Source organism: Elephantulus edwardii, unplaced genomic scaffold (genome assembly GCF_000299155.1).
Source record: "Elephantulus edwardii isolate Elephantulus edwardi_28Jun2011 unplaced genomic scaffold, EleEdw1.0 scaffold00580, whole genome shotgun sequence".
NCBI classification, from domain to species: domain Eukaryota; kingdom Metazoa; phylum Chordata; class Mammalia; order Macroscelidea; family Macroscelididae; genus Elephantulus; species Elephantulus edwardii.
Window position 1 is genome coordinate 31,233 of NW_006400330.1, and position 11,953 is coordinate 43,185.

General features: G+C 43.9%; 1 protein-coding gene across 1 annotated transcript; it reads right to left on the minus strand.

Annotated features, from left to right (window-relative positions):
* Positions 1-239: 239 nt before the first annotated feature.
* On the minus strand, positions 240-11,662 carry LOC102854951 (neuropilin and tolloid-like protein 1-like). The gene is made up of 5 exons (XM_006903355.1): positions 11,470-11,662; positions 9,519-9,572; positions 9,141-9,278; positions 3,195-3,443; positions 240-367 (listed from the first exon to the last, which is right to left on the minus strand). The coding sequence occupies exons 1-5, from the start codon at positions 11,660-11,662 to the stop codon at positions 240-242; spliced, it is 762 nt and encodes a 253-aa protein (XP_006903417.1).
* Positions 11,663-11,953: the final 291 nt, after the last annotated feature.

An 11,953-nucleotide genomic window follows, 5' to 3' on the forward strand; every position in this document is an offset into this window, starting at 1 on the left:
GGACCATGAAAATGGAAAACTAAAGAACTGATGCCTCTGAATTATAGTCTTGATAAATAATGTTGAGTAAACCATGAGCTTCCAAAAGAACAGGCAAATCTGTCCGAGAAGTATGAGAATATTCCTTTAAATCGAGAATGTAGAGACTCTACCTCTTCCACTTCAGGTATGTTATTAGGAGGGTCCTGGAAGAACATCATGCTCAGTAGAGGGTCAAAAATGGAAGACCCTCAAAGAGATTAACTGACAACATTGCTGCACAACGGGTTCAAACCTCTAGTGACAAATGTGGACACTGCAGCTCCAGGCAGGTCTTCCCTGCTGTATGCTCGCTCGGTCACTAAGAACACAACTAGCGCGATGACGCCTGGTGGTAACAACAAAGGCGAGAAACGGATTCCAAAGCAGCGCTCTTAGCAGCTCCTCATCGCCAGGGTGGGGATGATGATGATAACTGAGGAGACAGAGTCCCTTAAGTCAATGTTACGGTGTGAGTTACAATGTACAGTGAAACAGGTACCTGTGGTCCGCGTCCTGGAGATGAATGTCTGCCCACCGGCCCCCACGGTTAGGAAATTAATGGAAAGGGAACATGGGCCAACATGAGTTTCAATCCCCAGAAAGATTTCTAAACTAACCGTAATCCCCACACTCATCCCTTTCCATGAACCGTGTCCTTCGATACGGTCCCTCTCTAAGCCGAGCGTTCCTGACTCAGCCACTCTCTTTTCAAGTCTTTCCTACGCTTCTGAAAGTTGGACAATGAACAAAGAAGACAGAAGAAGAATCAAATCCTTTCAATTGTGTTGTTGGGAAGAGTGGTGATTATCCCTCAGACTACCAGAGGAATAAACAAGTATGTCTTGAAGAAGTGCAACCAGGGAGCTCCTGAGAGACAAGGATGGTGAAACTTCATCTCTCATACTTTGGATATGTTGTCAGGAGGAGCTGTCCTTGGAAAAAGACACGGAAAAGGCTTGGAAAAGTGGAAGGTCAGAGAACAAGACGACTCTCAACACAGATGGGCACAGTGGTTGTCCCGACGGGCTCAAGCCTTTCAGAGATTGTGAGGATTGTACAGGACAAGGCAAGTTCAGATCTATTGTTCAGAGTCTCTATGAGTCGTACTTGACTTGATGGCACCAATCAACAACAGTAACAACATGAAATGAGTCCTGCCATTTAGATCATGATCGTGGACTATGTGACTCCAACATCTGCAGTCAGGGACCTTCTATGAGCCTCCTTTGAATGGTCCAACTTTCCCCTCCTGAGTCCCCTGCAGAATTCCCAGGACCCCAGCACCCTTCACTCTTCATCATCTACGAGGAAGCAGAAATCTCAACCTGCTTCAAACCGATCTCTCAATTCATGCGTTTATCTTTTCCAACCAACCAAATCACTCATTGCCTCCAAGCTGATCAAAATGCTCTCCTATAAATTAGGGTGACTTCTGAGTTGCACAAACAGTCAAGTATGAGACCAGGAGGCAAAAGGTTGACTGTCTGAGCCCACTCAGCAGCACTGCAGCGGCCAGGCCAGGTGATCTCCTTCTGAAAGGTCGTTAGCTTGAAAATCCCATGGAGTGGTTCTACTCTGCCCACAGTAGGTCACTGAGAGATGGACTTGAATGGACAATAAGTAACAGCAATGACAACAAACAAAGAGCAAAGAAAAATGCTTAGTAAAAAAATGGCTTTTCTAACCTAGGGAAGCAGGAAGAGTGGGACTGTGGTTTTCTCAAGCTGAGATGGAAACGTGGTTGGCATTCCTCGTGCCACAGAGCATGTCACTGAACCGGAACTCCGTATGGCGCCTTGCTAAATCCTACACAGTACTCAAACCCTCACCCAAGAAAGACCCGGTGGAAAATTAACTTCTAAAACCCTAAATCAGAACACTACCAACACCTGTAAATCCTAAGTATTCTCAAAATTGCCAGATAAAAAAGAAAACATACTCCCTTTTAGACGATAGCATTAACAATCTGACAAACTCATCTATAGGTTTACATACATTTGGAATCCATCAAGTTGGTTTCATATTCACACATCAAAGTCATGAGTTTTGTGAGCAATCACATATCAGCAAGGCACAATTAAGACAATTTCTTAGACCTACTGCTGACATTTTCTAAATCCTTCAAGTTAATATAGTAGATACAGTTATATATAGTTATATACAATTGACGTAAACATAAAGTCATAATAAAAATTGTAATTAATCTTCCGCTATATAGTTTAAAAATTTTAATCTTGGTTCTTTTTTTTAAGCATCTCATCAAAGCTCTACTCTAAATGTTCTTTCTATAATGTAAAACCACAACCTCAAAAATTTTACCAGTTCTCCTAGGAATCAATATAAGTGAAGCAATATGTACAAAATGGGGGGAATGGTACTGCAAAGAATGCATTTTATGTAATTTCCGTAATTTTTTCCATTTAAAAAACGACTTTACTTGCTCGAATCTTCGATTGACGGAAGCCCACTTGCAGTCTAAAAACATGATAACCTCTTTTTATTGTAACGAATAACTCATCAAATGAGCCAGCCAGCACCAGACTCTTGTAATCATCAACAGGTTAAAAGGAAAACTAATGCAGAATGCATAATGTTACAATCACAGGTAACGTCTGCTTGGCCTTACAAATGATAATGTGGCTGTGACGGGCCTCAGTTTTCCTTTCATCAAAACCCTCAGGAGTTTGCATTTGTCAAAAGAGATCAGGTTGCCTTTTAGTACGATCCATTTGCATCAAACAGTATTATAATTTTCACAACAAACGAACTTTCCATTCAGGTTCTCCAAAGAACATTTTGATGGATACATTTTACAATCCTACAATTGCCTTTCAAATTTATTGGGACTCTCCATATAATTAGTTTCTTTATTATAGCCTGTCTCTCAAATTACTTATTTCAGAATAATAAATGTCTATTTAATTAATTGCATTTCTGATGACCACGCAGACCCTTAAGTCACTGTGCTTTATCTCAAATGTAGCAAGGTTTTCAGGGGATATTCTCTTTTATTTTTCTTTTCTTAGAATTTATGAAGAGAAGAGACAGGTTTCAAACAGAAATGGAAATTCTCTAAGAAAGGTATAAGACTGCTTCACAAAAGCTTCTGCACTATGAAGATAGAAGGCTCAAGAAAGGAAAAGATATTACTGGAAAAATAAGCCCTCACTTACCAGGTGTGAAGTTGTATCGAGCTGAAAATCCCATTGATTCCAGCTCTCCATCAGCAAAAAATTTAATCCATAGAAATCTTCCACTGGACTTTATCACAGGTGGGTTCTGCTGTCCACAGAAACGTCCAATTATTGGAGAGAAGCCAAAAGGTCCATCTCGAACTTCAATATGATCAAATTTGCACTCCCAAGAAGGTTCAATAGAGTACTTTTCATCAAAGTAAAGTTCAATACACTGTCTTGGGGCAGCTGAAAGAAAGACAAGAGGAACATGTTTAGGAGCTTACTTGTTTACTCTTTAATTGCTCAGACTCTACTCCTGATGGTCTCTATACATTTTCCAGCAAATTTTGGTCTTGGAAAGGCAAAGAAAGCCCCGGACAATGACCAGAATTGTCAGGTCTATTAATTGTCTAAAAATGTCCTCAGGGTCCGGATGAGGTTCCACAAACTATTATTCTGCTAGTTAAGTGGCCATTTCCATGTCTGACAAATTATTAACTTATCATACCAGTCTTGTGAAAGACTAATCCAGAGCTGTCTGTCAGTTTCTCCACGTTTTCTGGATAAACTAAAGGTGAGGTCAGAAACCTCTGGAGTACAGAGTCCCATAAACATTCAAATTGTTCCAAGCGCACATCTTGTTTAGATCAAAGTGCAGAAGACAAGACATGAAGAAGGAATTTTCAAGAACACAAAGCCTAGCACATCAATTTCAGGTTTAAATGTATTCCTTTACTCTCTCAGAGCTACAGGGTCAAATAGTCAACCTGACCTTCGTATGATCCAGTTGTCTCATATATGTATATATGAGAAAGCTGAACCTTGAGTAAGAAAGACCAAATGAACCGGTGCCTTTGAGTTGTGATGTTGACAAAGAATATCTCATGTCCCACAGAATGTCAAGAGAACAAGCACATCCTTCCAGGCAGTGTAGCCAGAATCCTCCTTAGAAACAAAACTAGGGAGACTTCCTCACACACACTGGACACCTTATCAGGAAAGACCAGTCCTGGAGAAAGATATCGTACTTTGTAAATAGAGAGTTGGGGTGAAAGGAAAGATCTTCAGTGAACTAGATCGACATAAAGGCTACAATGGTCTGAAGCCGTGAGGATGGTGCGTGACCTGGCAGTGTTATACATAAGGTCACTCTAAGCTAGAACTGATTGCTTTGAAAGTACCTCACATCAACAATACACCATCTTAAAAGGCACCCTACAAAGCACACTTCTGATTATCTTATGACCTGCTCATATACCAAGTTCCGCTCTTCCTAACAGGTCATTTTCTTCTAAAATAGTATGCTTTTCAGCTACCATACCTTCCTACTTTCAGGAGTAGCTATATACTTCCAACTCTTTGAACTCCCATTTACCCAGAAAAATCTTGTTGAAAGAAGTGTTCCTTTCTACACGTATCCATGTAAGAGAAGAAACAATTACTGTCTTTTTTTCCCTCAACACTTAGTGTATGTCCTGAGGTATTTCTCAACATCTCTGCTGAGTGATTATGAATAAGCTTGTCTTCCCTAATTCTGGAGAGGATCATGGATCACAGTGAGGACGAAACCCTGGACACCACCACGTGGACATACTAGCCAATGATTGTCCACTCTTCCACTGATACGCCAAAACCAGTTCAAAACCCTGGCATTACAACTCAGATTCAGCCAACACACCCAGAGGAGCTACATCATTCTTTCCAGGTACCACTGAGTCCACTTTTGACTCATAGTAACCCTTTGTGACAGAGTAACCTTGTCTCATGGGGAAACCATCACTTTTTAGTTCGTAGCCAAGTATGAAAACAAGCGGTTTTCCAGATGCTTTCTAATCTATCTGGAAAGTATGGTCCCCAATAGAGGGTGGCCATGAGCTGGGAACAAATCAATGCCAGTGGGTCTGGCCCTAGAGGCCCACGCCCAGATGGCATCGTGTGTGAAGTGGTAGGATGCAACCCAAAAGGTCTAAATTCTAAATCTGCTTCTTATTGTTCTTGTGTACCTTCAAGTGAGAACTGACCCATGGTGGGCCCTCCAATAGGTTTTCAGAGGCAGTAAATTGCCTAAAAGGGGATTGCCCAATTTTCTCCATGGAACAGCTGATGGATTTGAACTATATACCTTTGTGTTGACAGTGTACTCCCTCACTTCTTTAAACCTACAGTTGTGTAGTTTCTTTAGATTTGTAAACTTTTTAAAAATTTGTACCTTAAAAAGATCCCAAAGAATGGGAGACCATTAGCACTGATACCCACGTTACGGTCAATGGTCCATTTGCGGACATCTGTGATACACACTCATGTCAAATAAAGGCTTCTTGATTGCTCTGCAAGAGTTCTTACCTTCTCTCTTCAATGTTCATATCATCAAAAACCTGTTAGTAATACCTAATAGTAATCCTTAAAATAAACTTTGAACACATAGGCCTTTAAGCACTGACTTTCCTGAGCACTGGCTCAGGACAGACTTTACTCCCCATTTCTTCCACATCATTTCGAGTCTCAGCACCTTATAAACTTTTTTTAAAAAGCATAAAATTTTTATTTTATACTGATTTGCTTACAAAGTTCATCTCCTTATAAACGTTAAGTATAATGCACGTGAGCCTTTGACTTTAAGGTAAAATACACCGTGGGCATTCTGAGAGGCAGCTGACCACAAAGCAGCCTCCTGTGACCAGTCTTAACTTCCAGCACACAGGAATGCGCTGACGTGATCTAGGTCCAAATCCTTAAACTTTTTAGTTGGTTTTTTGTTGTCATTTTATCTCTGAATGTCTCCATTCATATTCCACTGCCCTCTTTCATCAAAATGTCTTGATATTTATCTTATTTTCTAAAACAGAGACTTCATTTCAAAGTCACTCACCCAAATACTTTGAGAGCCTGGTCAGTGAATGGAGCCATGAGCATTCTCATCTGAATGTGCTCTAGCAGACAGAAGTCTGCATCTAATTTGGAAGAACTGTCAGCCCACCTTGAATATACAAAACGGCTATTCTTGTCATGGCAGGCCCTTCATCTGACTCATTTACTCATTTACTCCAACTTGTCTTAGATTAAGAAGTCTTCCCTCTTCCTCATATGTTTTTAATCTTACTTTTCACCATGTGAACACTGTCCTCTGCAGAATTAAAACTGGTGCAATTTATCTCAACAAAAGGGAAAAAGGATTAAAGGGAGAGGGAAAGGAAGGAAGGAAAGAAGGGAGGGAGAAGGGAGAAAGGAGGGAGGAAAGAAAGGAGGAGGGAAGGAGGAAGAGGGGAGGGAGGACACAGGACAGGGAGTGGGGGAAGAGCGAGGGGAGGAAGCAAGCAAACAGTTCCTTCTCTTGCTTTCCCAGAGCTTCAGTGCCCACCAGCCACTTCTTCACATCAAGCCCTGGGAACTGGCTCCTCCAGACCTAATTTTAAAGGGAGCCTCCCAATTGCCTGAAGGGAAGCATTTCCAGTGCCTCCTTATCTATACTCAAACAATGAGCATGGTCATTGTTCATTACTCCCTGTGGGGCACCTTTGCTCTCATTCTCTCTCCATCTCTCTGGGCCTCTCCTTCTCAAGTCTTACTCCTACTCGGCTCATCCCTTAATGTTATTTCCCAGACTGCTAAATTATCTTTAAAAGAATATAGTGTGTTACATGCCGTGCTGCTTACTGAAAAGTCAGAGGTTTGACTTCACTAGTGGAAGAACGAAGGGCCGTCTCTCTCCTCCCGGAAAGACTTACTCTCTCAGAAACCCAATGGACAGTCACCAGGAACTGGAGTCAGCTTGGCAGCAGTGGGTTTGGGTTTAGGAGTCTATGTTTAATGAGCCCTGGTGACACTGCGTGTAGTGCTGGGCTGCAATCAAAAGGCCTGCATTTTCAACCTACCAGATGCTTTGGAGGAGTAAGATCTGCAGACTCTGAAACCCAAAGGAGAGTCGCCATAAGCCGGCATCAACTCAACTCAATAGCACTAATGTTCTGTTCGGTTTCATTTCGTTTTGTTTATTCAGAGTTTGTTTCACTCTCGCTCTAGACCACTGTTCTGGCTGCCACTGGAATTCCCTGCAGAGCAATTATAACAAAATAATGCCTGCAGCTCCATCCAAGGCCAACTAAGTCAGAACTCTAGGGCAGGCCCCAAACAGAAAACAACAAAAAGCCCTCGTTGCAGGGCTCCAAATACTCTTCCAGGATCATTTTATCTGCAACAACTTCAACAATAATCATTCTGTTTAAAATTTACACATCAATTTTCGGAACTCTCCACTGGTCTAAAGATCCACTGAGATTGCTTAGTAGTAAAGAGCTGCACTGCCATCCCAAAGGTATGTAGTTCAAGTACAGCTGCTCAACAGGACAAAGGGCATTCTCCTCCCGTGCAATTCACTGTCTCTGAAAACCCACTGGCGGGTCAGCTAAGGGTGGGTTCTGACTTGATGGCGCACAACTCTCTTTGGCAGACTCATCAACATTAAAATTTAACACGTCGTTTCTCCTTTAAATCTTCTTTCTCCACCTGTTTTCTTCATTCTTGACAACTCTATCTAATAACTCACAAACCTAAGATCTTTAGACGGCCTCTAGGATTCCCTGTGTTCATATTCTCATGTCCAATCCAGTAAAATTCTGCTTCATAAATACCTCTAATTTCTTCCTTTTCTTCCAGTTTCATCATTCCTTTTCTAGTTCAGCTCTTCAATAGTATTTACTGAATCTTTTACAATACTTTCTTTCTTCTTGTTTTCCTCCAACTACTCCCTCATCAAACTATCTTATTAATTCTCTACCTTAATCATTCCAAAGATTCTGAAGCTTCGTCTGACATACTTTGGGCATGTTACAAGGAGGAAATAGTCCTTGGAGAGAGTAATCATATTTGGGATAGTGTAGAGACAGCATAGAAGAGGAAGACCCTCAATGAGATGACTGATTTGGTGACTGGGGCAATGGGAGTGGGTGTGTCAGAGACAGTAAGGTTGGCACAGGATAGAGCAGAGATTAGGGCTCTTATATATATGGTCACTATGAGCTGCAAGCGACTCGATGGCACATAACAACAACAACAATCATTCCATAGGCACACCAGCCAGTGTCTCGAAGAGAACTCCCATGCTTTCACAGATCAAGGGGATAGAATGACCCGGCTCCTCAGCTGTCACCCACTTCATTTCTACCGCACACAGGCGTGTTAGGGGCTCTGCTGGCTTACTGGAGCTGCTGACACAAAGGAACGGGGTTCGAACCCATCAGTGGTTCTACTGAAGAAAGATGGGCAATCTCCTCCCACACAACATCCAGCCTCTGAATACCCACTGGCGGGGTGGCTGTACCTCAATGGTACATAACAATTACAGCATTCTCTCTCTGTCTGGTTCTGGCACTAAAGGCTGCATGATGAACTACTAACAAAAAAGTCCACCAGAGACTCTGAGGGGAAATGAGGCCGACTGTGTCCATTATGAGTTACAACCCAACGACACTCATTAGGGGTGTGTCGGGGGCTGAAATCCACTTGGTAGCAGTAGCTTTAATAGTCTATATGGAGAACAGAGACTTCAACTTCCTACCCACTAGGCCACCAAGATTCCCCTTCAAAGGCACAGAACCTTACAGATACAAAATAGGTGTAAATAAACGTATACACGCACACACACACATATATATGTATAGACCCATTCTCTACTTACAATTCTGAATAAATTAACTGCAAAAGGAATGTCCACAGCTGTAGGTTTGTCTTTATTCCCCAGAGTCTACTTGCTCATAATCCATTACTAGTAATGTCGACTGTGAGCTTGGTTCCAGATTCTACAGTTCTCTGGATCACTTGGAGGTATTCGTGCACATGAGCTCCCACACCAATATGTGTAATGTCTATTAAGCACCCTGCCATGCAAGCAGGAGCAAGGGCCAGCGTGGCCTGGTGCTTGGCCAGGCCTCTCCCCTGCCCCCTCACCTTCGATGATGTACACACACTCCCGGTCAGGGGGGTACTTGCTGGGATAGTTGGGAGAGGTAAAAGCACCCCCGTCCGCACGTTTCGTCCACGTTCCGCACTGCACTGTCGTCTGCGTTTCTGAGGTGGCTTGCTTTTCTATATATTAAAAAAAATATATAAAGAGCCATCATCCAATTTTCTATAAAACTAAAAATAGGGCATTCTTATAATTTCCATTAGTAAATTAATTTCTAAATGTTATCTTAGTCAAGACCAATCAATTATACACACTATGAGATTTCCAGATAGTCTGAAACAATAAGAATTTGGAAAATACAGGAAAATGCAAAATAGTTCTAGAGGTTTTTCCACTCCCACTTGCTGGAAGAAACATACCTGTTCCTTTCTTGGTTGCCCCAGACAAATGAAGGATGATTAAACTTGCTACAACTGAAAACAGAAAACACATTAGGAAGAGAAAATGAGTGCACACCGCAATAGTCAAGTTGAATGAGAAAGTAATGAAATTTAAAAACAAAAACAGCATCAGAGTGGGAAAACTTTCTCTGTTCCAAGTAACCTGCAATGTGAAAACCGGAGTGGAATTACACACAAAACATTAGGGCTGTTTAAGGAACAACAGAAATTGTGAAGGTTGAGACCCAAACCCTTAGGGAGATGTGGGGAGTGAGCAACTCTCTGGTTACAGTGTAATTTACTAAAGCCAGACAAGTGGGAGTTCAGGATCGCCTGGGAGCAAGCTCCAAGGAGGACAGAGTGCACACACAGAGGCACCAGGGAAGGACCACGGGAAGAGGGGCTCTGGGCCTGGTGGGATACGCAATCACTACACAGCCGCGGTGGGTGCCTTTGTCAAGTGAACACTTGGGCAAATCCTCTTGGGTGGGGAGGGTGTCGGGCAGATTAAGTTGGATTGAAGGCATTAAGCTGCATTATAAAAATGCACACTATAAAAATGAACAGAATTACCAAGTAAACACTGTCTTGAGTACTAAGCCACAAAATTAATGTCCCCCAAACTTAAACTGGACTTAATACTCAGTGTTTTCCAGACCTAGATTTTTTTTTTTTTTTTAAAGAAAACTCATTTCTACAAGCATGTCTGTCTGGATCAGATTTTTAGTAACAAAAAGAGAACCTGACCTGTGATTTAACAGTAAATCTGTTAGGACCGTTAGAATCTGCACTTCAATCTCATGTCCATTTTCTTATTTGCTCACAAAGGTTGTACTGAGAAAAGGGAGCTCTGGTGGCCTAGTGGTAAGGAACTGTGCTGCTACCCTCAAGGTATGCGGTTCTAGGGCAACAGAAGGACAATCTCCTCCCTGACGAATTCTGGCCTCTGCAAACCTTCTGGACAGCACACTAACATATTGAGAAAAGCAATCAAGTCTATCTACTTAACAATCTCTGGCTTTTCCTTCGGAATTTTATTTTTGCTGCTCAATCACAAGAAGGTTCTAAGTTCTGTTAGGCGAATAATTACATTTACACTCAAAACTAGTGTGTGTCTGGGTGTGTGTGTGTGGGGGGGTTGTTGGAGAACAGAATTGGGGTAATATCCCACGCGAAATAAGAGCTCAAAAATGCCTGCTCTGATGCGATGCCAAATTTGTCTGGGCCTTGATGTGAGTACTTGAGAAGATGTTTCAATTACATTGATTAGTATTGCCTGTGGTTCTGGGCTGCGTTAGGCTGGAGAAGCAAAGGCGAGCGTCTTTAGGCCACCCATCTGCTTTCACACTAACCCTTCTCTGTGGTCAGGTGTTCGCTTTTGAAAGGTAAAAGCAGTATCTTTGTTAACTTCGCCTAAGTCTACAGAGAAGAGCACTCAGGTAAGAAGGCTCCTTTAACCTGTTGAGGTGGGTGTTGGAGGTTAGAGAAACCCCGCCACTCCATTTTTCCCAACCTGAGCGCTGAAGGCACCTTCAGAAGGCGCAGTGAGAGCCTCAGAGCCGGTCCCCTCCTGGCCTGGCGCTGGAGTAAGTCTGATCCCAGCTTTCCTGTCAAAATCCCCACCTCACAGGCGAGCTTTCAGACATAAGCAGCCTCCTGCCAGCTGCCTCCTTCCAGTTCCTTCTGCTCTCCACGCTACACGTTACCGCACTCTTAAAGCAACATTTGAGGTCCTGGGACCCAAAAAAGAGCAGAGCTGGCCACTGGCCTCCGCGCCAGCGCAGGGTAGGAGGGTTCAAGGACCCCCTGGAGTGTCAATGGCGACTTCCTGAAACCAGGGGTCCCAGGCTCACACGGAAGTACCGACCCCGCTCTCCTCCTCTTCCCAGCCTTTTTCCGCACGTGCACCCAAAGCCCGGTCTCGACTCACACCCCCGTAAGTGCTGGCCCGAAAAGCCGATGGCCCTGCGCGCCGCCCCCACGCCCGAGCTGGGATGCTGCAAGCCACAAAGTTTCCGCGCGCCCGGAGGGGACTGCAGGGCCCGGGCGCCGGCCACCAGCGGGGCGGACGGAGGGCGCAGCGGCGGGTACTCACTGTGCAACACGGCGCGTCCATGGATCATGTCTGTGCGTTACACCCGAGGCTCCGCGCTCCACTAATTCCATTTAGAGACGGGGAGGCGTCCGGAGGCGGGGAGAGGATGGAGTGGCGAAACGTCAATACACCACGGCGCCGACCCCAGGCGCGGATGTCCAGAGAGGGTCTCCGAGTCCGCCGGGATCGGTCCCGGGCGCGGAGGTGTGGAGAGGGGTGCCAGTCCTCCGGGGTCGTTTTCCGGACGCAAATGGGTGCACAGGGGCTCGGAGTCCGCCGGGCTCGGGCCCCGGGCGCGGAGGAGAGGCGAGGGGCTCGG